This window comes from Schistocerca cancellata, chromosome 8, assembly GCF_023864275.1.
Source record: "Schistocerca cancellata isolate TAMUIC-IGC-003103 chromosome 8, iqSchCanc2.1, whole genome shotgun sequence".
Lineage (NCBI taxonomy): Eukaryota > Metazoa > Arthropoda > Insecta > Orthoptera > Acrididae > Schistocerca > Schistocerca cancellata.
The window spans coordinates 396,984,214-397,011,640 of NC_064633.1; the positions used below are offsets into that span (position 1 = coordinate 396,984,214).

Here is a 27,427-nt window from a genome sequence, read left to right on the forward strand (position 1 = left end):
GGGAACAGAAGAAATATTGAATTTAATTGATGAAAGGAGAAAATATAAAAATGCAGTAAATGAAGCAGGCAAAAAGGAATACAAACGTCTCAAAAATGAGATCGACAGGAAGTGCAAATTTGCTAAGCAGGGATGGCTAGAGCATAAATGTAAGGATGTAGAGGCTTATCTCACTAAGGGTAAGATAGATACTGCCTACAGGAAAATTAAAGAGACCTTTGGAGAAAAGAGAACCACTTGCATGAATATCAAGAGCTCAGATGGAAATCCAGTTCTAAGCAAAGAAGGGAAAGCAGAAAGGTGGAAGGAGTATATAGAGGCTCTATACAACGGTGATGTACTTGAGGACAATATTATGGAAATGGAAGAGGATGAAGATGAAATGGGAGATATGATACTGCGTGAAGAGTTCTAGAGCACTGAAAGACCTGAGTCGAAACAAGGCCCCGGGAGTAGACAACATTCCATTAGAACTACTGACGGCCTTGGGAGAGCCAGTCCTGACAAAACTCTACCATCTGGTGAGCAAGATGTATGAGACAGGCGAAATACCCTCAGACTTAAGAAGAATATAATAATCCCAATCCCAAAGAAAGCAAGTGTTGACAGATGTGAAAATTACCGAACTATCAGTTTAATAAGTCACGGCTGCAAAATACTAACGCTAATTCTTTACAGACGAATGGAAAAACTAGTAGAAGCCGACCTGGGGGAAGATCAGTTTGGATTCCGTAGAAATATTGGAACACGTGAGGCAATACTGACCCTACGGCTTATCTTAGAATCTAGACTAAGGAAAGGTAAACCTACGTTTCTAGCATTTGTAGACTTCGAGAAAGCTTTTGACAATGTTGACTGGAATATTCTCTTTCAAATTCTGAAGGTGGCAGGGGTAAAATATAGGGAGCGAAAGGCTATTTACAATTTGTATAGAAACCAGATGGCAGTTATAAGAGTCGAGGGGCATGAAAGGGAAGCAGTGGTTGGGAAGGGAGTGAGTCAGGGTTGTAGCCTCTCCCCGAAGTTATTCAATCTGTATATTGAGCAAGCGGTAAAGGAAACAAAAGATAAATTCGGAGTAGGTATTAAAATCCATGGAGAAGAAATTAAAACTTTCAGGTTCGCGATGACATTGTAATACTGTCAGAGACAGCAAAGGATTTGGAAGAGCAGTTGAACGGAATGGAGGTGTCTTGAAGGGAGGATATAAGATGAACATCAACAAAAGCAAAACGAGGATAATGGAATGTAGTCGAATTAAGTCGGGCGATGTTGAGGGTGTTAGATTAGGAAATGAGACACTTAAAGTGGTAAAGGAATTTTGCTATTTGGGGAGCAAAATAACTGACGATGGTCGAAGTAGAGAGGATATAAAATGTAGACTGGCAATGGGAAGGAAAGCGTTTCTTAAGAAGAGAAATTTGTTAACATCGAGTATTGATTTAAGTGTTAGGATGTCGTTTCTGAAAGTATTTGTATGGAGTGTAGCCATGTATGGAAGTGAAACATGGACGATAAATAGTTTAGACAAGAAGAGAATAGAAGTTTTCGAAATGTGGTGCTACAGAAGAATGCTGAAGATTAGATGGGTAGATCACATAACTAATGAGGAGGTGTTGAATAGGATTGGGGAGAAGAGAAGTTAGTGGCACAACTTGACTAGAAGAAGGGATCGGTTGGTAGGACATGTTCTGAGGCATCAAGGGATCACCAATTTAGTATTGGAGGGCAGCGTGGAGGGTAGGAATCATAGAGGGAGACCAAGAGATGAATACACCAAGCAGATTCAGAAGGATGTAGGTTGCAGTAGGTACTGGGAGATGAAGAAGCTTGCACAGGACAGAGTAGCATGGAGAGCTGCATCAAACCATTCTCAGGACTGAAGACCACAACAACAACATCAGTGTCATTTTTCCTGTGTTATATTCCTGTAGTTGTAGTTCATATCCTGACAATATCTACCTGTAACTAACCGCCAGTCCCAAGAACTTATCTCCTGTCCTTGTTTTTTACTGGTGTGATGCGGTACGCTACGTATTCTTCTGTGCCAACCTCTTCATCTCAGAATAGCATCTGCTCGAACTTTCTCAGTTATTTACTGGATATATGTACCATCTCTGTCTTTCTCTGCAATTTTTACCCTCTGCTGCTCTCTCTAGTACCACTGAGGTTATTTCCTGATGCCTCAACAGATTTCCTGCCATTCTCTCCCGTCTTCTTGTCAGTATTTTCCGTCTTTTCGTTTTCTCGCTGGTTCTCTGGAGAACTTCCCCATTCCTTACTATATCATTCCACCCGATTTTTAACATTATTCTTTTACACCACCTCTCAAATTCTTCATTCTCATGTTTTTTGCTTTCTGACCATCCTTGACTGCTTTCCATACAATGCTGTGTTCCTAATGCACATTCTCAGAAACGTCTTCCTCAAATGGAGCCTGTGTTTGGTACTAATAGACTACTTTTGGCCAGGATTGTTCTCTTTGTCATGTCACTGCTAGTCTGTGTCCTACTTACTGCTCCCGCCGAGAGTTACTTTGCATCCTCGGAAGCAAAATGCCTTCATTTCGTGTACTTCTAGTTCCGCTATTTTTGCTGCTCCTCGTTACTTCTGCCTTTCTTCGGTTTAGTATCCATAGCGTGTGCTCATTACACTGTATAATCCGTTCAGCAGATTCTGTCATTCTTCATCATTTTCACTGAGGACAGCAATGGCATCAGTAAATGTTAACATAGGTATACTTTCGCCTTGAGTTTTATACCCAGTTCACAGTCTTCCTTTTATTTCAGTAATTGCATACATGAATGTCCGAAGGAACGTTTCATCGTACTTTTGAACAACACACAGATACAGAATAATGCATATAGATATGGATGTATGAGCCCAGGTTGTAGACACATGGTTGACGACATATATAAGTTTGCGTCTGGTTGAGAGTCGCGCTCGGGTAGCCTAATGGTAAGGCGACAACTAGTGTTAAGAGACAAATTCGGGATCGAATCCTAGTCTGCCACAAATTTTCGTAGTCGTCACGCTATTACACAGCTGATGGTTGTCTGTATCCGCAACTGCGAGTACATGTCATGTTTCATAATTGGCTGAATAGAAACACGACTGATATATCAAACAACCTCACGCAGTAGTACCAATATTTTGATAGAAAGCTGCTGTTGCAAACTTCATTTAAATTGTTATATAAAATACAAATTACTCAATAAATGATAAAAGCCACATTTTTTAAATACACTCTTAGTTCTGAACAGTAAAGGATGCGCTAATTATCTTGACACACAAGAATAAGTAGAATTCAGAAAAAACTTCGGCCGCGCGGAGTGACCGCGCGGTTTAGGGCGTCATGTCACGGACTGCGCGGCCTCTCCCGCCGGAGGTTCGAGTCCTCCCTCGGGCGTGGATGTGTGTGTTGTTCCTAGCATAGGTTAGTTTAAGTTAGTTTAAGTAGTGTATAAGTCTAGGGACCGATGACCTAAGCAGTTTGGTCCCTCAGGAGTTCACATACATTTGAACATTTTTGAAAAAAGTTCGGCTTTCCAAGTAGTTATATAAACATATGGATTGGTGATTTCTAATCTGTACCTGTTTTTCCTGCAAGTGTGTATTTTTGCGTGTATTTGTCTTACATCGCTTGTCATAGACAAAAGCAGGTGTGTGGCTAGCGGCATGTAGCTGTATGTTCAACAGAAGCATTACTCTTGTTCAACACAAGAGTGAAACTGTTGTAGTGAAAGTGTAACGAGCCAATAGATGTATTGCGAGCGATTGTAACTCACGGTGGTGACGTATAGTAAATCCAGCATACATCAAAGGAACTGTAGCGTATGAAAGCTGTATTGCAGGATGTTTAAGAAATGGGCCGGTATCAGTAGATTATATTATGATATTAGCATCATATTTAGATCGTTTTAGTTGCCGTCGGCAGGAGCAGAGACAGCAACTGGCCATTTTAACGAGGTTCAATGTCATTTCATCCAGATGTCACCGTAGTATTCGTCCCCAGTGCTATTTTGGTAGATAGTAAAGGCATATAATTTCAAGTAATTATTTATTCACCGATTTTTTAAAACCGTGTTACAGTTGTACGAATATTACTTTACACTAAGTATCAAGAAGTCTTAGATGATACATTCCAATGAAACTTCATCAGGGAACATTATCAAGAATCAGTTTCTCCCACACTCCTTCATGGTTTCTACTCACTCTTTTGAAAATGGACTCCGTCGTCAGGCCACGAGTGGCCTACCGGGACCATCCGACCGCCGTGTCATCCTCAGTGGAGGATGCAGATAGGAGGGGCGTGGGGTCAGCACACCGTTCTCCCGGTCGTTATGGTGGTATTCTTGACCGAAGCCGCTACTAATCGGTCGAGTAGCTCCTCAATTGGCATCACGAGGCTGAGTGCACCCCGAAAAGTGGCAACAGTGCATGGCGGCCTGGATGGTCACCCATCCAAGTGCTGACCACGCCCGACAGCGCTTAACTTCGGTGATCTCACGGGAACCGGTGTATCCACTGCGGCAAGACCGTTGCCCCACTCTATTGAAAATCAGCAGAAGAATCTGTGCTACTGCGATGGATTTCAATTTAAAACGTAAACTCCGTCCACATGCCCTTGCAGGCCAATAGCAGCCGACCAGCCAACATGTCATCCTCCGCGACTGGCATCACTAGATGGAGGGGCTAAGGGTTAGGACACCGCTCTCCCAGGCGTTGTCAGTTTTCGGGACCTGTAGCCGATACTACACGGTCAAGTAGTTCCTTAATTGGCATCATGAGACTCAACGCTCCCTGTTCAAATTCTCACACCAACGAAAAATCCCTGGCAATACTGGGTATCGAATTTTGGGCCTCCGCATGACAGTCAACCGCATTGACCAATAAACTACGGAGACGAGCGTGATGTAGTTCAACACTTCACAAACAGAGAAAACTCCAGGCACTACTAGCATGTGAGATTCCTCTCTAGAACTTCTGAAGACAGGCCAGACAGTCAGTCATCAGGAATTGCAGAGCTTCCTCGCTTTTGGAGAAATGCAAACGTTCAAGGCGCCGTGTTCTCCCCACTAATAGATTCAAAGTCATAGCCAGCTTGTCACGCCCACTAGTGCAGCAATGCAACGATGACATTTGGTTCAATTACTGATGTTTACAAACAGAATTCTTTGCTAACCTGCTAGTCATCGGCTTGCCGGTGTGGCTGAGCGGTTCTAGGCGCTTCAGTTTGGAACCGCGCGAGGTTCGAATCCTGCCTCGGGCATGGATGTGTGTGATGTCTTTAGGTTAGTGAGGTTTTAGTAGTTCTAAGTCTAGGGGACTGATGACCTCAGATGTTGTCCCATAGTGCTCAGAACCATTTTTTTGCTAGTCATCGCTTATAAACATAACTAACAATTACAAAGAGCGCCTTTCTCAGGAATTAGGCTTACGAAAAATTTTATTACCGTAAAGAGATACAATTCGAGACTGAAAGGAATGTTTTTTATTATTTTTTTCCGACGGCAGATAATGGTTATGTTACACTAATGAAAATATTAAAAGAATTACGTTTTTTGAATACTGTTTTCACAATGTTGAGTGCGTCGAGGTCTATTGCAAAACAACTTTGTCTTTAGACTTGCATGTGTTACCTGTTGCAGCTCTGTTCCCACTTCGCGCTGCCATAGCATTTATGGGTATACTGGCAATCCTGTGCCAGTATATATTAAAGGTGACCCTGTCGGTGGCTATTGGAGGAATGGTCAAACCCGTACCTCAGGAAAACTCTGTGGATGAAACTTGTCCCCTGCCAGGCTCTGCAAACACAAGCTCGTCAAACATTGAGGTATGTGCAACTGCAGTGTAGTAACGCCATCTACCATTTATTGAATATCACAGACGAAGTACAAATAGCGCACATAAAATTTATACCTGAAATGAAACCAAAGGATTGACAGTTTAAATTTGTGCACGATAGATATTACTGAGTTTTCGATGTGGTATATGCTTCTCTTGTTTTATTTGTTCATTTATTCAATTAACATGAATCAAGTTTTTGTTGATTTTGGATTTGATACGGTACTTATGTGTTTAAATAAAAGATAGTATTAGAAATTTATGTTTTGTATGCTTTGCAGTAAAGAATCCAATGGATGTGAGACTTGAAGAAATTCATAAAAAGGATTATATCCTTACAGCAGTTTTAATCAATTTCACCACACCATTTGTGGCAGAAGACGATGATGAATGTGGTGAGGGTTGGGATTATAGTTAATGGCTTTATTACTGTTCTTAAATTGTATAACACATGTATACTGCCCAATATTTCTAAATACAATGGGAAAGGTGATAAAAGTGATCATTAATTAACTTAGAGAGTAGGTTATGTATACAGCGACCTAAGAGAAAAAGAAAACAAGGGTATAATCCAAAAAATAGTAACAAGAACTTTAATTATTAGTACGTAAACGGTAGTTAACATTTTCAGAACAAATTTTCCATCTGTAGTAGAATCGTGCTCATTTGAAACTTCCTGGAAGATCGGAACTGTATACTGGCCCGGGATCCAATCTTGGGACCTTTGTCTTTCGTGGGCAGCTGCTCTACCGACAGAACTATTCAGGCACGACTCAGACCTGCCCCCACAGAATTACTTCCGCCTGTACGCCATCTCCTACCTTCCAAACTTAGCAGGAGTTCTCCTGCGAACTTGCGGGACTGGTACTCCTGGACGAAAGAATACGGCAGAGGATATCCACACTATCCTTCCATCCAGGAGTACTAGTTCCTCAAGGCTGCAGGAGAACTTTGGTAGGTAGGAGATGGTGTACAGCCGGAAGTAAATCAATGAGGGCGGGTCGTTGCTAGAACGCTTGCCCGAAAAAGGAAAATATCCCAAGTTCGAGTCCCGGTCCGGTACACATCTTTGACCTAGGGTGTCAAGATGTTTAGCATCTATGATATTACAGTTGTATTTAACATAGAAAAGATGGTATAACTGTGAACATTTAAGTAACTTCTGGAAGTAAAAAAAAACATGCAAACAATTTGATCTCGTTAAGGGCCTTATATGGGTGTGGATCACTGAGGAATACTCGTCACATGGCAGTAAATGTCTATTTTTTTAAATGTGTTTGCAGAAGGATCCGAAGCGTTCCATTGAGCGAGAAGATAAAAATTGAACATCAGAGCCGCAGCTGCGTAGTTGAATGCGCACGCTGCAGCAGTTTCTGTTTATGTACATGTTTTAGTTTAACCTTTGTTCTCCAATGCTTCTGTGAGGAAGTGAATTGTATGCGTGTGTTGAACTGTGTTGACTGGTGTCGATTAACTGATTCTAAGTTCTTACGAATTTTTTCGAGCGGTAGTGTTACGTGGGCTGACTTTGTAGGGTAGTGACAGCTAGAAAAACTGTACCAGCACTACTTACTGCATCTCGCATCTGCTAAGGTTAGTGTTATATTCCTTGCTGTATTCACGAATATAGACTAAAGACGGATAGGGACTACGCTTCTTGTGTACGGGTGCTGGGGGAACTTGTCACTGTTCGCAAACAGATGATGTGTTGGCCACAGCAGACAGACTACAGGCTGTGCCCGGGGCTGCAGTGAAGTTGAGCCATCTGGAACAAACGCTTTGGCACCTCTGGTGCCTATACCGTCATCTGGAGACTAGAAATCAGAGAAGAGATCCGTATACTACCTTTAAAATCACCAGCGAGTCCTGTGACGTCATCACCGAACTCGCCGTCTCCGTGTACCCCGTAGAAACTGCCGCAGCCCGCCCGTCGCCTGAGTCTGTTGTCGGGTACAAGTGGACTCAATTCGCTCTGGAAGGAGAGCGATTACACGAGTTGGGGAGTATAGCCGCGGACTCGCGGCATTCCCGCTACATAAGCAACTGTTCTGAAAGAAATTTCCGCCATTAAGCTGTAAATTACTATCCATTTGCTTCACACGATCAAGATTTCAGCTTTATAGTCAGTCGCAACTGCAAGTTGAAATGTCACAAAATGTCTGACCCGCCGAAATGACAGAAGCAAGTTATATACCACTTTCAAGATTCGATTATGCAGCCACCCGGTTGCAAACAACTTTTAGGTACGGAGGCCAAGGTTTAGACACCTATTAAGGATGTCTTCATTAGAATCAAATTTTGAAAAACCCAATAAAATAATACAAATGGTTCAAATGGCTCTGAGCACTATAGGACTTAACTGCTGAGGTCATCAGTCCCCTAGAACTTATAACTACTTAAACCTAACTAACCTAAGGACATCACACACATCCATGCCCGAGGCAGGATTCGAACCTGCGACTGTAGCTGTCGCGCGGTTCCAGACTGTAGCGCCTAGAACCGCTTGGCCACCGAGGCCGGCAAAATAATACAGAGAAAATTAACTATGACAAAGAACACGTTAACCAAGACGACGATTTTTACGACGTACAACGCTTACTTACTTAAAATTACATTGCTAAAAAGCGATAGTCAGAATTTAGAACAGCTATGCTCAAGTCAAATGTGAAATAAAACGTCCCAGCCTTTGCCACGAGTGCCCCACTAGGAACAACATCAGACTGATAGGCCAGTGGCTTCCATCGCTGCCACGAAAACAACGCAATTTGCTCGGCCTATCTGGCGCGGTCAGTGACATGTGCCCATTTGAGACATTGTAATAGAAATGATTCAAAAAACGACAGCTAATTTAAAAAAAAATATGTAAAGGAAGAGATATTTTCATTAAGTCGCCGGAAGAGAAATACTTCAATAATTTTTCAGCTGCTGATCTTGGTATTTTGCCTTATGCTCGGTACGTAGAGACATTCTGTTCATATACACTACTTCCCGGGAAAGAATTCAGCATTTGTTTGAAACTTTTAATAGTCTTCATGAAAAAAAAAGCTTTACTTGTGAATTAGAAAATAAAAGGCCGGCAGCTTAATTACTTGGATCTCAGTATTGTTATTGACAACGACAGATTTTCTTTCGGTATATTTCGAAAAGTCACTAATACAGATCAAATTGTGCCCGCTACGTCAGTGCATCCTCATTCCCATAAGAAATCATTTTTCCATTCAGCCATTCATCATGCACTTTCTGTACCTTTGTTGCCTGAATATAATAAAAATTATTGGAGCTAATAATGACTATGATCCCTCGTTAGCTGAAAAGCTCTTCAAAGCTAAAACTGACGCTAAAGTAACCATTTTACACAGCAGTGCTGCTCCTGACAGTAACAAGTATAAAATTTTTTTATCGATTCCTTTTTTGGGCTCTATTTCGTATGAAATTTGTCATCTTCTGATTTAAAAAATGTACATTCGAAGTTATCTTTTTCACGCATAATAACTTGCAAAAAATCTCATTCTCTACCTCAAGTCCACAATTGTTCCTATACACTTTCAGGAGTGCATCAAATCACTTGTCATACCTGTCCCGTTTATTATGTAGGACAAACTGGAAGGTCTTTAGTGTCAGGTGCAAGGAACATTTGTTAGGAAAAAGAGGCACTAATGTACACAATTCTGCTTTTGCTGATCATCTGCTAATTTCCGGACACAAACCGAAATGCGCTGAAGAAATTTCCATTGTACGTAGAGAAACGAAAGGTCATAGGCTTGATGTACTGGAAGAGCTGGAGATTTTCAAGCATATTTCTAAGAACGATGGCGTTATCGTAAGTGAACAATTACAACTAAGTAAGAAAAATTTTTTCAGTGGTTTTAGTCCACTGCTCGTGCAATTTTGATTCCTTTATTTTTACTATGTTTCCCTATTTCTGGTTCCGAAATATCATTTTCTTCGAATCTCATAGATATGTGCTACTAAAGTTACCATCATGCAAATATTTTCTGGATTGTACAGCTGTTTCTAAAATTCTTCTATAGCATTCTGCCTTTACATGATAGTGATTTGTGTAAAGCTCTTAGTTATATTTGAACTGCTTGACTACTGTGTATTTTCAAAAAGACATTAAGCCTCCTTCTTTATATTTTTTTAAATTAACTGTCGTTTTCCCAATTATTTCTGTTATAATGTTTCAAATGGGCACATGTCACTGTCCGCGCCTGGTAGGCGGACCAGCTTGTATTGTTTTCGTGCCAGCAATGTAAGCCAGTGGACCGATCAGCCCGATGTTGTTCCTAGATGGGTACAAAGGCTGGATTGTTTTATTTCACTTTTGACATGAGAATATCTGCTTTAAATTCTGACCATTGCTTCTAGCAATGTAATTCTAAGTAAGTAACCTTTGTACGTAATGAAAATTGTCATCTAGGTTAATGTGTTTCTGTCATACTTAATTCCCTGTGTATTATTTTATAGGATTTATCAAAATTTCATTTTGATGTAGACAGCCTTAGTAGGTGTCGAAATCTAGGTCGCTGTACCTAACAATTATTTGCAACCGATTGGCTGTATAATCCTATGTTGAAACTAGTATACGGTTGTTCAGTAACAGCCGTGTTTAAAACTATTATATACTACTGATCGTTTAGCAGCGAATATTGTTCTGTTTATACGTACATTTATAAAGGTACAATTTCTCGAAGACGGCTCTAAATTTTTTTTTTTTAGTATCTAGTACCCATTCAGAGAATGCCTAACATTTACATGTTTTCAAAGCGTTGCCGAGTCTGTAATGACAGTACCGGAAAACATGACATGAGGATGAAATGCAGTCTAAATGGTGGTTAATTATTCAAATAAATTACAGAAATAAATGATAAATCATATAACTCGTTGTTAGCCTGTAAGCGCAAGTTGCCATTGCCAAATGAATAAAGAAATAACACGTTTTCTGGTGGCAGTGACATGACAGCAACGTTAATGTGTGCCGGGTTTTCGTTCGACGCAGCACATATATTTTCTCTCGCTGGAAGTGAAATAAACCAGAACACAACAATTTTGTTCGCACTGACGAAATTTGTATGTTTTTCGTCGGAATCATGGACTGTAGCATGAAATTTATTCCCGGTAACCTACCTCCACCTAAAGGAACAGATTTGCAGTTCTGTATTTTGCTGCATCAGTAAACATCCGTCTTGCACCGTCCACAGTATCACAAAACACAGCTTCGTTAACGATCATCTGAGTCAGACAATCGGTCATTTCACATTGTTATTGCTGCTTTAGAACAGCAAGACCAGTTACTCATCTTCCGTACTAACTCGAAGTCACGACTAGCCTTACTCTCACAGCGCCACGCATCCGACTTGTCATATCCGCGGAATTACAGCGGAAACGAAGGAAGCCCATTAGCACTGATGTAACAGCGGCGCCTTGATTTTTGAAGTATGCAACCGACAATAATTGACTCGTTCTCGCTCCGTTTCCGATTGCTACAGGAGACCCTGACGTCCCAGCGCCTTCCGATCCACTCCCCTTGGCCAGATCGACGCTTACCTCACGGTGAATGATGAACAGTGGCGGAAGCATGTCTCAGCCAGTACAGCACGTCTCGTCTCCTGGGACTAGGTGCTATCCCTCTGAAATATTTGGACACGTATGGATGGTGGGTTCGCTGGCCACTGGGTGCTGCTGATGAAGCCCCTAGGAAAAAAATCTGGCTTGTCGACAAAGAAGGCCATTGCCCATCCTGTTTGCATGGCGGGTGGACGTTTCATCGGAAATGTGGAGGAAGCTCTGCCGGCAGCCACTGATCTCACTCGGTGCGCCCAGATGCACATCGTGGCACACGTCGGCAAGAATGACGCCTACCGAACGGGTTCAGTGGCTGGTTGCTTTGGTGGTAACAGCTCGCCTCGCATGCATTATAGAAGCATAGCTACCCTTCTGAAGCATCGTTCTCGAAATCGCTCGTGGTCTTCTGGTCTGCGCCCGGATGTAATGCTTGAATCAGGTGTTAACACGTTTCTGGGACTATCTTTGATGCGGATTTCTCGATCTTGCCACGAAGAATTGTCAGAATAGGTTAGGCGTACATTACAAGCAGGAAGCGGCTGCTAGGGTAACGCACGCGGTGAGCTCAAATGGGTTTTTAGGATGACAAATACCTTCCCACGTCCGATAAGATACGTTTCGATTTCAGAGAGGGAAGAATTTCAGTCCCATTAACTAATGGGACCAGCATTCGTCACAGCAGATCGGAGAAAAAACATCTTTATATAGTGATAGTTAACGGCAGGAATGTCCATAAAGATGCCGGAATTAGTCTCACTCAGTATGCAATGCAATAAACGTTTTTATGTTGAGGATCAATCGACAATCGCTGCACCAAGATCGGTCCTCTCCAGCTCTTCAGACATTCCACTATAATTTTCTAGAGTTGCGACATCCACGAAAAGCTTCACAGAAATTCTCACGTTATTCAGTAGGTCATCTCAATGTGTTATATGGTGCTAAAAAGGTCCCTCGGGTTCGCCTGAAGCTAGTTTTACGCCTGAAGGTATTCCTCTGTTAAGAATGACTTGTTGTGTTCAGTTCTGCTAAGAGCTACTCAGCAATGGTGGTAGTTCAAGCGTGTTTACAGCTGTAAATAACACGCTAATATTTAGTGAGGTTAGTATACATTTCGAATGGGAAATAATTTGGGTGAAGTGTTCAAGCGGGGAGCGGAGTCAAACATAATTCATAGTCTCGTTACCTCATGGGCAGTAGTGGCGGAATATTTGAGGAAAAACACGGAGAAATAAGAGCGAACATTATCGCGGATAGTACTGACAAAGAATAGCGTGATACTGTTGGAAAAGCCTCATTCGAAAATTACGTTGAGCAGTTAATCCGGCAACCGAATCGCGAAGGTAACATATCAGATGTCCTGAACCCCGAATTTTATGGTTCAATTAACGCAGAACAGAATATCTGTGAGCATAAGACAGATGTTGCCTGGTTGGATATGACAATACAAAGAAAGGTAGGAAGATGCGAGGGTCGTTCAATGAGTAATGCCCCACATTTTTTTCCTCAGAATATATTTATTGTTAAGAGTCAGAATTTTGTGACAATATAAATCAACAAGTCCTGTCCATATCCTATTTTTCTACGCAGTCTCCATCTCGTCCTATGGCCGTACGCCAACGTTGTGGAAGAACATGTCTTCCCTGTGGGTAAAAGCTGTTGTCCTGTAGGCGAAGCCATGTTTTCTCTGCATGACTGACACTCTCGTCATCTTCAAAGTGTGTTCCCCGTAGAGATCCGTGACAGAAACGCCTCCCCGTCGGTCTCAAAACGCTCCAACAATTCAAATGAAATTGCCTTTCTTTGAATGTCGTGGTCCGCTATGAGCATTCGTGGAACGTATTGTCAGCGCCTCTTTGAATGTCCGAGAGTCTCGATCTTTGAAGTTGTTGTTGTTGTTGTTGTTGTTGTTGTTGTGGTCCTCAGTCCTGAGAATGGTTTGATGCAGCTCTCCATGCTACTCTATCCTGTGCAAGCTTCTTCATCTCCCAGTACCTACTGCAACCTACATCCTCCTGAATCTGTTTGGTGTATTCATCTCTTGGTCTCCCTCTACGATTTTTACCCTCCACGCTGCCCCCCAATACTAAATTGGTGATCCCTTGATGCCTCAAAACATGTCCTACCAACCGATCCCTTCTTCTAGTCAAGTTGTGCCACTAACTTCTCTTCTCCCCAATCCTATTCAACACCTCCTCATTAGTTATGTGATCTACCCATCTAATGTTCAACATTCTTCTGTAGCACCACATTTCGAAAGCTTCTATTCTCTTGTTGTCCAAACTATTTATCGTCCATGTTTCACTTACATACATGGCTACACTCCATACAAATACTTTCAGAAATGACTTCCTGACACTTAAATCTATACTCGATGTTAACAAATTTCTCTTCTTCAGAAACGGTTTCCTTGCCATTGCCAGTCTACATTTTATATCCTCTCTACTTCGACCATCATCAGTTATTTTGCTCGCCAAATAGCAAAACTCCTTTACTACTTTAAGTGTCTCATTTCCTAATCTAATACCCTCAACATCACTCGACTTAATTCGACTACTTTCCGTTATCCTAGTTTTGCTTTTGTTGATGTTCACCTTATATCCTCCCTTCAAGACACCATCCATTCCGTTCAACTGCTCTTCCAAGTCCTTTGCTGTCTCTGACAGAATTACAATGTCATCGGCGAACCTCAAAGTTTTAATTTCTTCTCCATGGATTTTAATACCTACTCCGAATTTATCTTTTGTTTCCTTTACTGCTTGCTCAATATACAGATTGAATAACATCGGGGAGAGGCTACAACCCTGTCTTACTCCCTTCCCAACCACTGCTTCCCTTTCATGTCCCTCAACTCTTATATCTGCCATCTGGTTTCTGTACAAATTGTAAATAGCCTTTCGCTCCCTGTATTTTACCCCTGCCACCTTTAGAATTTGAAAGAGAGTATTCCAGTCAACACTGTCAAAAGCTTTCTCTAAATCTACAAATGCTAGAAACGTAGGTTTGCCTTTCCTTAATCGTTCTTCTAAGATAAGTCGTAAGGTCAGTATTGCCTCACGTGTTCCAGTATTTCTACGGAATCCAAACTGATCTTCCCCGAGGTCGGCTTCTACTAGTTTTTCCATTCTTTGAAGACGCACTTCAAATGCTGATCGACAACTGTAGAGCCAATCGTCGAGTTGTGATGCGCCGGTCGTCACGAATAATACCATCCGCACGATTCAGCATGTCTGGAGCAGTGGCTGTGATAGGACGTCCCGAACGTGGCTGTTCACGGATCTCTGTTTCTGCATTTCCTGAGGCTGTAACTTTCTTCACCCATCCCCCAACTGTACTCCTATCAATTGCAGTATCGGCATACAATGCACACAAACCCTTATCCACGTTCACCACGGTTTCTTTTTTTGCACACAAGAATTCAATAACAGCTCGCTGCTTGTAACGTGAGTCCTAGGTAGACGCTACTTTGACGCCGTACTACGGCTCTGTCATCTGCCAGAACGGTTCGAATCTTCACCGGCGCACAGACCAAACATCAAATGTGTAGCACCAACAAGGAGGTTTGTCTACATATGTTAGTGGCTTTGTAAAAAAATATGGAGATTACTTATTGAACGACCCTCGTATTTGTGCTTAACAAGTGTGACAAGAGACAGATCTCATATTACCTGAGTGTCAACATGAAATATTCACCTCTGAGACTAAAAATGTTGAACGTAAATGGGCAAAGTTCAAGATTATTGTACAATATACTATACCTCTGACAGGTACGTACAAAAAATTTGTGACAGACGGGAAATATACACCACAGTTCGACAACCACGTTAGAAAGCTGCTGCGAAACCGTAGAGAGTTTCGCTGCTAATTTCAATGAAGCCAAAATCACATAGACAAACAAAAACTGAGGGAAGCCAAAAGTTATCGTGTGGAGGGCTCAGTGTGAAGCTTTCACTAGTCCGAAACTAAAACTTGTCTCTACCGAACCAACAGAGAATTCTCAGAAGATTTGGTCTTACGTTAAATCAATAAACGGATCAAATTTGTCCACTCACTAGGTGACCATTTTCGCATAGAAAAGGAGGATCAGACTATTTCACTGAGGAAGATCGTACATTGTCAGACAAACGTCAGAATGACAGATATCAAAGTAAATGACAGCGGTACTGAAAATCTACTGAAATCGCTCAACAGACGAGAGGCGGCTGGACCTGATTGGGTACCTGCACGACTGTAGGCAGAGTAAGGGAAAGAACTTGTTCCGCTTCTGTCAGAGGTATACTGTATATCACGGGAGAAGTGACGCATTTCCAGTGGTTGCATAAATTCGGAGGAGATTTTCGTTTTCAAGAAGGGAAGTAGAACAAACGTACAAATCTGTAGGCCTATATCACTGACGTCTTTATGTTGTATTTTGGAGCTCGCTTTGTGCTCTCCGCTGTAGGAATGAAATGGATTTCACAAACAACGGTCGTCCACGAGACTCAGAAGGCAGTTGACACCGACGCCCAAGTTGATGTCCTGTTCCTTGACTTTCCGAAGGCATTCAACACCTCCGTGCTGACATCTAATGAAAAAAGTACGACCGTATAGAATATCAGACCAGCTTTGTGACTGGAGTGAATAGCTCCTAGCAGAATTGAACCCAGCATTTTATTCTTAATAGAGAAATACCTTCTGGCGTAAAACTAGCTTCGGGCGTGCCCAAGGGAGCTCTGCAGGACCATATAACACCGACAAATGACTTTCTCAATAACTTAAGAAATTCTATGAAGCTTTTCGCGGATGCTGCTCTGTATATAATATACAGAGCAGTCGCAATGCTAGAAAATTGTAGTGGAATGTCTGAAAAGCTGACGAGGATCGATGCCTGGTGCAGTGATTGTTAGTTTACCCTCAACATGAACAAATTTAATGCATTGCGGATGAATAATCATTACTGCATGATAGTGCGATTACAGAACGATCACATGGAAAAGCCACATCCCATAAAAATCCGGGAGTATGCGTACGGAGGGACTACGTGAAAAAAATCCCAGGTAAGGCAGATTCATTGGCTGGTTCAAATGGCTCTGAGCACTATGCGACTTAACTTCAGAGGTCATCAGTCGCCTAGAACTTAGAACTAATTAAACCTAACTAACCTAAGGACATCACACACATCCATGCCCGAGGCAGGATTCGAACCTGCGACCGTAGTGGTCGCTCGGCTCCAGACTATAGCGCGCAGAACCGCACGGCCACTCCGGCCGGCGGAGATTCATTCATCCCCTAGAAGTGTAGTGCACCCACGAAGGAGGTAGCATAGAAAACCCCCGTTCAATCAATACTTGAATATTCGTCATTAGTGTGGGCTCTGAACCAGATAAGGTTGACAGAGGAAACAGAGAATTTCCAAAGAAGAGCAGAGCATTTCGTAACAGGCTCAATTAGTGAGCATGAAAGCATGGAAGGTCATGGAATTCCAGCAGCAGAACCATCAAGAGAGGCGCTGTTCATACAGTGTGATTTACTGCTAAAATACCGAGAACGTGTGTTCTCAAGCGATTCAACGAACATATTGTGGCCTTCCACGTATATCTTTCAGGAAGATCTCGGAGGTAAAATTAGAGAGATTGGAACTCACACGCAGGCTCATCAACAGTCATTGTTTCCATTGGCCATTCGCGATTGGAACAGGAGAGTGCTGCACAAATTACCAGCCGCTACACGCCTTAAGATGGCCTGTGAAGTACTGATGTAGATACAGACCTTTTATAATTCCCAAGCTGCCTGCTAATATCCATACCAAACAATTTCGTTAACTCCCCATAAAATATCTTGCGAAATACATTTCAACCGTACTAAACAATCACTCCACCGGTTCTTTACACACTTTGTTCCAAACTATTTATACCCTTCCTTCCTTGCTTCCAACGTTTGCTTATTCCTTTCCAAGTTATCCACTCAAAACTAACCAGATCATTAACCAGAGTCATATTTTAGTTTTCATCTCGTTGCTCTGCCATTATAAAAGTCCAGACTCTTGCCTCATTTCGCATGTAAATCGTAGGGGCATATTCATATTCTTTTTCAAATTTTAGAGCACACATTTGTTCTGCAATTAAATACATAGTTTTGTTCAGCCGTATTTGTCAGCTGTAGTGTTATAGTTTCTTCCCTACCGACTCTTCTCCTTATTTTATGACAAGTTTTAGAGAGCGAGAGGGATCACCATGATGTGTAAACACTAACAAGATATTTTTTATGTACTTTTACGATTTTTTAAACATTATTAACTACGTTAATCTCTAAACAGTTTTGTTTTGGTGCAGCGCCCCGAATACTACCATCATCATAATTGGGAATAGTGTGGTTTTCATACTCGGGTGAACATTTTGATTTAGGTTTTCCATCATTTCCTTACATCACATGAGGTGAATCCCGAGAGGGATCTTTCACAGTGTCACGTCCCATTTAATGTTTGTTCTTATCCAATGTGAGGTAACGGTACGCCTTCGAAAACTCTTCATCACTGTCTTCAGAACGTTAACTTACAGTCCTAAACCATAAATTTTCTTCTGTTTTTGTTTCATTTGCATGTCTACATCATATTAACTCATTATCGCGCTGCCACAAAGATACTAAATACATCGCTGGTGGTAAATGTTCAAGTTTAAATTACCAGAATCAACTTTCGGTTCTGACGTTATAGGTTACTACAAAAAAATATATTAGAACTGACCTGGCATCTTTTCACTCCAGCTGTTGATGGATTGTGTGTCACGTTTTGTGTGTTTCAGGGAGGAGAATTTGAGTGGGATGAGGAGATGCAAGGTTACATACTGTCCTCCTACTACTACGGGTACGCAGGAGTGAACATAGTGGCTGGTTACGTTGCTGCCCGGTATAGTGCCCGCTGGGTTTTCACCATAGGACTGCTCGCTGCCGGTGTTTTCACGGTCTTGGGTCCTGTCTGCGCCAGTGCGAGCCCGGTGGTTTTCATGATAACACGAATCCTCGTTGGAACATTTTCAGTAAGTACTTTTGAGGTGCGACGTAACACTTCTGTTCTGCAGTCATTTCTAAAATACTGAACACGTTACCATTCTTTTCAGGGTGTTATTATACCATCAATGCACGTTCTAATTGGGAAATGGTTCCCCGAAAACGAGCGACAAAGACTAGGAGGACCTATTTTCTCAGGTAATGTCCATTTCGACTTTCTAAACGCAGGGGAAATATTCTTCAAAGAAGGACAACTTCCATGAGACAACGTAATAAAACATGTGACTTATGCATAGATACTGTAACACTTTCTCCCACTGTTATCACATCAGTTATAATGAATCCCGAAAGAATTCCGTATGAGCTAACGTACACTCTAAGATAAAAAAAAGACGAACCACGAAGGAACTATCCGAATGGGACGGAAATCGGTAGATGTTATGTACGTGTGCAGACAAACAAACGATTACAATTTCAGAAAAATGACGTGCTTAATTTAAGAGAAAGTGGTTCACAAATTGAGCAAATCAATAACGCTTTGGTCCACCTCTGGTACTTATGCAAGCGTGATAGAGTTTTTGGATGCCTCCTGACGGTATCATGCCAAATTCTGTCCAATTGGCGCATTACATCGTCGAAAACCAGAGCTGGTTGGAGGGCCCTCATCATAATAATCCAAACGTTCTCCATTGTGGAGAGATCTGCGGACTTTTCTGGCCAAGTTTGGGTTTGGCAAGCACAAAGACAAGCGGTAGAACTCTCGCCGTGAGTGGGAGGGTTGAAATGTGAACCCACGATGTTTAGCCATGAAGACAGGGCGTAGAATATTGGCGACATGCCGCTGTGTTGCAAGGGTGCCGCGAATCACAACCAAAGGGGTCCTGCAATGAAATGAAGTGGCACGTCAGAATATCACTCCTCGTTGTCGGGACGTATGCCTGGCATCAGTCAGGTGAGTATCTCACCACTCACCGGGGCATCTCTAGACACGTCGTCGCTGGTCAGCGAGGTTCATTTTGAAGCTGGACTCCTCACTAAAGACGGTTCTGATCCAGTCAATGAGATTCCAGTCCGAAGACCTCTTTGATTGTCATTTGCGGCACCTTTACAGCAAAGCGATATGTCGACGATATTCTACCCCATTTTTGTTGCCCTCCATGACGTGTCATCCTGGGCTCACATTTCAGCTCGATAATGTCCGTCCACACACTGTGAGAGTCACTGTGAGAGATTCTACTGCTTGACTTCATGCTTCCCAAACACTACTTTGGCCAGCACGATCCCATCTCTCCCCAACTGAGAACCTTTTGAGTATGATGGGCTGGGTCCTCCAACTAACATGCGATTTTGATGATCTAATGCGCCAACTGGGCAAAATTTGGCACAATGTACTTCAGGAGGACATGCAGCAACTCTATCACTAAATGTCAAGCCAAATAACTGGTTGCATAGGGGCAAGAGGTGGACCAATGCGTAACTGACTTGCTCAATTTATGGAGCTCTTTCTTTTCAATAACTCATCCAAGTTTTCTGAAATTCTAGTCATTTGTTTATCTGTACATGTACATCACATCTAACGGTTTCCGTCCCAGTAGGATAATTCTTAGCCTTAGAGTGTATTTGATCTAGTCCAAAACGATACATGTTTAATTTGTGGTTCCAAACTGCGTTAATCACTCAATGAATTACTGTAAGTGACGACTGACGTAGACAACAATAAGAATTCACAGAAAATGTTCCAAATGAGCAGCTGTACATTCATATCGCAACAAGTGTAGCAGATGTTATCCTGTTCTCCCATTCATTAAAGAAAATTAGTATCTTTGTTGGATTTCATTCTCTAGCATAGTTCGTTTAATTAATATGAATGAAGTGTCTATGAGTTTACAGCCAGGCTCATGGGAAGGGATTTTAAGTTTCATTTTTGAGGTACAGTGGGCAGTCCATCTAATCAGATTAGTTCCAATCTCACAAACTTTGAAAAGAGTGTTTTAGTTTTAAAATCTCAGCTATTCGCTGCTTACGATTTATACAAATATGTCTCACTGCTCGAGGTAGTGTTCACACCTATATTCATCAAAAAGCACTCATATACTCAGATATCAGTTCTCCATAATAACTTCCGATCAATCCAGTGCGTAGTTATCCTTGAAAAGCGCAACATTGATTCCCAAATACTACTGATATTTACTCGCAACCCAGATTAAATAAAATGGTCAGAAATTTGAAATATATTATTCGTCTGGTAACTTCTGTACAATAAGTCTCGATACAATAACTTCCTTTTGACATTTCCTTCACTGCTTACCTCCAGACAACGTAAGATTCCAAGATAATGTAAGGTTAAGCACTAAAAATTAAATGTGTTTTCATCACAATAGCTCAGGCAACAACACAGTTTAAGAAAATAGGGCGTGGTCAGTTCAGAATATACTGTGTTACATCAAGACAGCGTGAAACTTTCAGTGTAGTAGCAGGAACCTGACAATGGTGAAAAGTTATGTGTTAGAGCAAGGGCCAAATGGTTTCCAAGTAATTATGGGTGACAATCTTGATTCAGATACCTATCACTAGAGGCAGTAAAGACACCAGAACTTAAAATTGGTTCCTCTGACTGGTCGCAGTTTCCTGAACGTAAACATACAGTGCGTGTTCTATCTTTAGTTGATAAGTGTAAGCACTTACTGTTTGCAAAAGACTGTAATAAATTTGACCAATTTCAAAAATTAATATAGACTACAATCAGTTACATAGAATTGTAAAGTATTCTTTACAATATTTAGAAGTGCATATGTGAACATCATTTCCATCAAGACGGTACATGTTTGAGAATTTGGTGCGTAGTCCCAAAGAGAAAAAGAGCAATGTCTAGTGTAGCATATAGATCCTGAAAGTCTTCCCTATCCAATTCCACATTCTCAGAATACCAATCAATTTTTGACTGCTTGCTTATCAACGGTACCCGCATTTATCACCTTCCTGTCCCAAGCCCAACCATTCCGTTGCCTGAAATGCCAAAGCTACAACAACCATCTCACCCAAGATTCCAAAAATCCTCTCATGTGTTCCCATAGGGACGCCAATCAACCCCCAAAAAAACTTTCCCTGCCTAACTGTAACACCCTAAAAGAGTTTTTAAACTCATCTATTTCTCTGAACGTAATCAAAACCTCCTCACAGTCAACTTGAAATGTTCATCCACATCTGCCCTATCGATACACCAGTCCATCCAAACGGTTCATGGATTCCCGTCCAGCCTCTCAAGATATATTCAGTTTTGCAATCACAGTTTTCTAAAAAAATCAATCCTTCGACTGTTCTCATTTTACTCCGTATTTTTAGTGATCAGTCTACTGACTGGTTTGATGTGAGCCACCACAGTTTCTGTTCCAGCTACTTCATCTCAGAGCAGCACTTCGTACTTTCTCAGTTATTTGTTGAATGTATTGCAACCTCTGTCTTCCCTCACAGTTCTTACCTTCTACTGTTCCCTCCAGTACCTTAAAAGTTATTCCGTGATGTTTTAAATAAGTTTTGTCACAGTGTCCCTTCTTCTTGTCAGTACCATATGTTGTTTTCTTCATCTATATTGGGGAGAACCTCCTCATTCGTTTTCAGTTCGCCTAATTTTCAAGCACCACATCGGAAACTCTTCATTCTCATCTTCTCGAGTTTTCTCATCATCCATGATTCACTTCCAGTCAATGCTATGTTACAAGAGTAAATTCTCGGAAATTTCTTATAGCAATGTCATGAGCGAATCTTATCGTTGATATCCTTTCACTCTGGATTTTGACCCCATTCTTGAACATTTCTATTATTTCAGTCATTGGTTCTTCGATGTATTAAAGATGAAGAAAAGAGTGGCACACTTGACGGCCGGCGTGCGATACCTCATTCCAGTTGAAGACAAATGTTTAGCCAGCAAAACCCAGTCCCACCAATAGGTTTAAGAGAAAGGTGATTTAAAAAACTAAGATGTAGCAACGCACTGCGTGCAGCGTGACCAAGGAGATGTGGCGTGAACTGTCCCAGTACTGTCCCATTAGTTCAGTGAGATGAGGCAGTGCCGTGGGGAATGAATGAGCAGACTCGCCGGTGTTTCGAGTCGCGTTCTTGCCAAACTATTTTTTTCAGTTACAGCATCAAAATTTATCCAATCTACATATCCACAATGTGGTATCTTTTGTATTTCTTTCTGTTGCTGTTACCTTTATCTAAATATTAAGAAAAAGCTTCTTACAGATGTATACGATCACTTTGTTTTGTTCATAACATAAATAAAACCAATAGAAAACAATAGTGAATACTCAGTGTGGTACAAAAAACGCAATAAGTAGGCTATACTAGATTGCACGTTATGCTATGCATAATAATTCCAGTAAGTACGTTTGATATCCAGGCTTATCTTCACACAGAAACGTTCACTTTAGAGAAGATGTTCAAAGCTACCACCTCGAATTTGCAAACATTTATTTCAGTCAGTACGTTTGATATCCAGGCTTATCTTCAAACAGAAACGTTCACTTTAGAGAAGATGTTCCAAGCTACCACCTCGAATTTGCAAACATTTATTCCAGTCAGTACGTTTGATATCCAGGCTTATCTTCAAACAGAAACGTTCACTTGAGAGAAGATGTTCAAAGCTACCACCTCGAATTTGCAAACGCTTCGCCACTCACTGGATCATACTTTTTGGGCATTACGCAACACACCTGCATCCAACACTGCCCAAGTGGCATGAACACGTGCTATTAGGTCGTATACATCCATGGGTGAAGTAATATAAACTTGTTCCTTTAAGTGGCCCCACAAATAAAAATCTAGTGGATTAAACTCTGGAGAACGTGGAGGCATAACAGTGGACCTCGACAACCAAAGCATTTCCCGGGAAACGCTTCACTTAAGGTGTTGGGCACATTCATTCAAACTCGTGGCGGTGCACCATCATGCTGGAACCGTAGCTGTCGCCGAATACGTAGTGGAACTTTTTCTAATACGTGAGGCAAAGTATTGCAAAGAAACATACGATACAAGGGCGCATTCAACTTGTCCAGCAATAGATAAGGACCCAAAAGCCCTCCTCTCACGATTTCAACCCAAAGGTTTTTGCCAAAGCTTGCCTAAAATCCACTTTCACAGGTGACATGTGGTTGACGTTTCGACCAATAATGGCAATTATTGAGGTTGAAAGTACCTTCACGAGTGAAGCTAGATCCGTCAGTCCGTATCACATTATTTATAAAATGTTCGTTGTGTTCCACTCGCTTCAAAAGCCATTCACAAAACTGTACTCGTCGAATGCGGTCTTCAGGCCGCTGGCGCTGAGTTACCATATAATGATATGGAGGCAGTTCTTCATCGTGCAACACTCCAACAGTGAGCCTTCCAGATATCTTGAACTGCCTTGCTATATCACGGGTACTTCGCCGAGGGGACTACTGAACGGTTTCTAGATTCGCGTCCGTAGTTTGTGGAGTACGTTTAGTCCTTGAACGACCTCTGTCCAGTACTTGCGTACGAAGGCGTTGCTCCACGCTACGAAAAAACATTCTTATCGGGATGGTGCATTTGAGGGTACCGTGCAGCGCGAGCAGAGGCAGCACCAACAGCTTGGTTATCGGATGAACGCAGCACCAAAAGCATATCGACGTATTCATCGTTTGTGTACTGAAGCGCTCAACAAGAACCTGACAAAACCAGTTATGGTTGCGCTGTGCGCGGTTAGTAGACACATGAATGCAGTTTAATGGATCCCATTCTCATATGATAGGCTATTGTAACATGACAAAATGATGTCCTGCCTGTAAATGATGAGAGCTATGGAATGGACGTCTACAAAATAAAAATGGAATCTAACGAGAATTCGAACCATGCCTCAATGGTTAATGTGGGTTCGATGCCACAGCTGTCTACTCAGTGTGCCACGATGCGCGATACAGTAGTGTGATGTGATACACATCCTCTGTACATTCCTTTCGCTGCACTATGTGACAGTGCTGAAAACTTCTGGTTTTCATACATGTGTTTTGGTAATGCGCACGATCTGATTTTTCCAGATAAACTTTCTTTAGATATGTATTTACACTTTGAGATTTGTCCACGTCGTACATGCTTAAGTCCACTGTTACGAAATTTACTCTTCAAGCTGTCTCGGCAAGGGTTCCATTCACCTTTACAGTGTAAGACTTTGGCCCGTCTATTCGATAGCAGGGATAGGGTTTTTGCAATAGGGACACGCTTTTTGTAATTCCAAGAGTCGTCCTACAACAGCACTTTTGCTTGACTTGTGTAATATTACAGAATTACGTACTTGATCTTTCACGAATTATTCTCCTTAAATCTATACATAATTCCATCAACGTAGACGTCCTATTCTCGATGTTACACGTTATCATAATAGCCCCTTACGTCCTATCACTATATGGAAACGACTCAAGTGTTCAACAAGAGGAATATGACATAAATTATTTTCAAAAGAGGAATACGTGATAAAGTCACTTTTGTCACGTGTCTGATCCTAACTTCTGGAGAACGGCCGCTTAACCCACGAGTGGGCAACCGGCAAGCCCTGCAGATCCGGCCCGCGATTGGTTTCAAATGTCGTGAGTAAAGGAGGAATGTCCATGACGCGTAAATAAATGTAAACATCTGCTGAGGGGTAGACATAAAAAGAATGTATCATCAATAAATCGTGTCTTGAGACATATGTTGTTGGCGTGGCGTGACAGGAAAAGAGGTGCCATTGTCATCGTTGCGTTACCCCTAAACATTACCGTCACGGACGCTACAGTTGTGACTCAGGCGTTAAGAGCGCTGCTGTTGCGTTACGTAACGAGGTGAACCGCGACCTTAAGCAAGTACCAAAGGTTCCCCATGCCTGGCTTAAGCTTTAAACTTATCCTCTCTTCTTCCATAAATGTCATCTTATCCCCTTGACCTACCAACAAAATTCTTCATTTACAGAGCCAGTTTCGGTCGACTGACTATCATCAGTTTCATAAAAGTAATCACACCATCCTATTCGGCAAAATATAAAATCATTAACGTAAGCTGATAAAATAAAAAATTAGACCCTGTTATCATATAGTAATACCGTTAACGCAGACTGCAGTTACAGCACGAATGAGTTTACTACAAAGCACATCATATATACACTCCTGGAAATTGAAATAAGAACACCTTGAATTCTTTGTCCCAGGAAGGGGAAACTTTATTGACACATTCCTGGGGTCAGATACATCACATGATCACATTGACAGAACCACAGGCACATAGACACAGGCAACAGAGCATGCACAATGTCCGCACTAGTACAGTGTATATCCACCTTTCGCAGCAATGCAGGCTGCTATTCTCCCATGGAGACGATCGTAGAGATGCTGGATGTAGTCCTGTGGAACGGCTTGCCATACCATTTCCACCTGGCGCCTCAGTTGGACCAGCGTTCGTGCTGGACGTGTAGACCGCGTGAGACGACGCTTCATCCAGTCCCAAACATGCTCAATGGGGGACAGATCCGGAGATCTTGCTGGCCAGGGTAGTTGACTTACAACTTCTAGAGCACGTTGGGTGGCACGGGATACATGCGGACGTGCATTGTCCTGTTGGAACAGCAAGTTCCCTTGCCGGTCTAGGAATGGTAGAACGATGGGTTCGATGACGGTTTGGATGTACCGTGCACTATTCAGTGTCCCCTCGACGATCACCAGTGGTGTACGGCCAGTGTAGGAGATCGCTCCCCACACCATGATGCCGGGTGTTGGCCCTGTGTGCCTCGGTCGTATGCAGTCCTGATTGTGGCGCCCACCTGCACGGCGCCAAACACGCATACGACCATCATTGGCACCAAGGCAGAAGCGACTCTCATCGCTGAAGACGACACGTCTCCATTCGTCCCTCCATTCACGCCTGTCGCGACACCACTGGAGGCGGGCTGCACGATGTTGGGGCGTGAGCGGAAGACGGCCTAACGGTGTGCGGGACCGTAGCCCAGCTTCATGGAGACGGTTGCGAATGGTCCTCGCCGATACCCCAGGAGCAACAGTGTCCCTAATTTGCTGGGAAGTGGCGGTGCGGTCCCCTACGGCACTGCGTAGGATCCTACGGTCTTGGCGTGCATCCGTGCGTCGCTGCGGTCCGGTCCCAGGTCGACGGGCACGTGCACCTTCCGCCGACCACTGGCGACAACATCGATGTACTGTGGAGACCTCACGCCCCACGTGTTGAGCAATTCGGCGGTACGTCCACCCGGCCTCCCGCATGCCCACTATACGCCCTCGCTCAAAGTCCGTCAACGGCACATACGGTTCACGTCCACGCTGTCGCGGCATGCTACCAGTGTTAAAGACTGCGATGGAGCTCCGTATGCCACGGCAAACTGGCTGACACTGACGGCGGCGGTGCACAAATGCTGCGCAGCTAGCGCCATTCGACGGCCAACACCGCGGTCCCTGGTGTGTCCGCTGTGCCGTGCGTGTGATCATTGCTTGTACAGCCCTCTCGCAGTGTCCGGAGCAAGTATGGTGGGTCGACACACCGGTGTCAATGTGTTCTTTTTTCCATTTCCAGGAGTGTATGTATATACTTGGAGAACGTTAAAACCAACAAACTGCAGGGACGGGTTCCTGACTGGCCTGACTGGAAATGGAGGAAAAAAGGTCCTGTGGACATGTGTACGGACATGCATCTTTGCCACGGTAGATAGCACTGACGAATGGTACTCACCACGTGCCCTTTGGTCCTTGTGTTTTGCAGGCTATGTGATTGACGCAGCGTACTGTACACAGCAGAATGATCCGGTATTTACGTCGGGAACAAGCCGAGATGGTGTTTGTGTACTGCCAAGCAGATGGAAACGGTCGAGAGGCAGCATGGTTATACCAAAAAAAGCACCCTCAGAGAAAAAATGGGTCAAATGGCTCTAAGCACTATGAGACTTAACATCTGAGGTCATCAGGCCCCTAAACTTAGAACTACTTAAACCTAACTAAACTAAGGACATTACACACATCCAGGACCGAGGCAGGATTCG

General features: G+C 42.6%; 1 protein-coding gene and 1 pseudogene across 1 annotated transcript in view; one reads left to right on the top strand and one right to left on the bottom strand.

Annotated features, from left to right (window-relative positions):
* Window positions 1-4,428: 4,428 nt before the first annotated feature.
* On the bottom strand, window positions 4,429-4,546 carry LOC126096156 (5S ribosomal RNA; annotated as a pseudogene).
* Window positions 4,547-5,582: 1,036 nt separating this feature from the next.
* Window positions 5,583-27,427, top strand: part of LOC126095592 (sialin-like) — a 62,087-nt gene continuing 40,242 nt past the window's right edge. Inside the window, exons 1-4 of the mRNA XM_049910365.1 lie at window positions 5,583-5,589; window positions 5,652-5,836; window positions 18,189-18,422; window positions 18,504-18,591. Of these exons, the coding sequence (XP_049766322.1) occupies window positions 5,583-5,589; window positions 5,652-5,836; window positions 18,189-18,422; window positions 18,504-18,591 (514 nt within the window). The remainder of the gene's footprint in view (window positions 5,590-5,651; window positions 5,837-18,188; window positions 18,423-18,503; window positions 18,592-27,427) is intronic.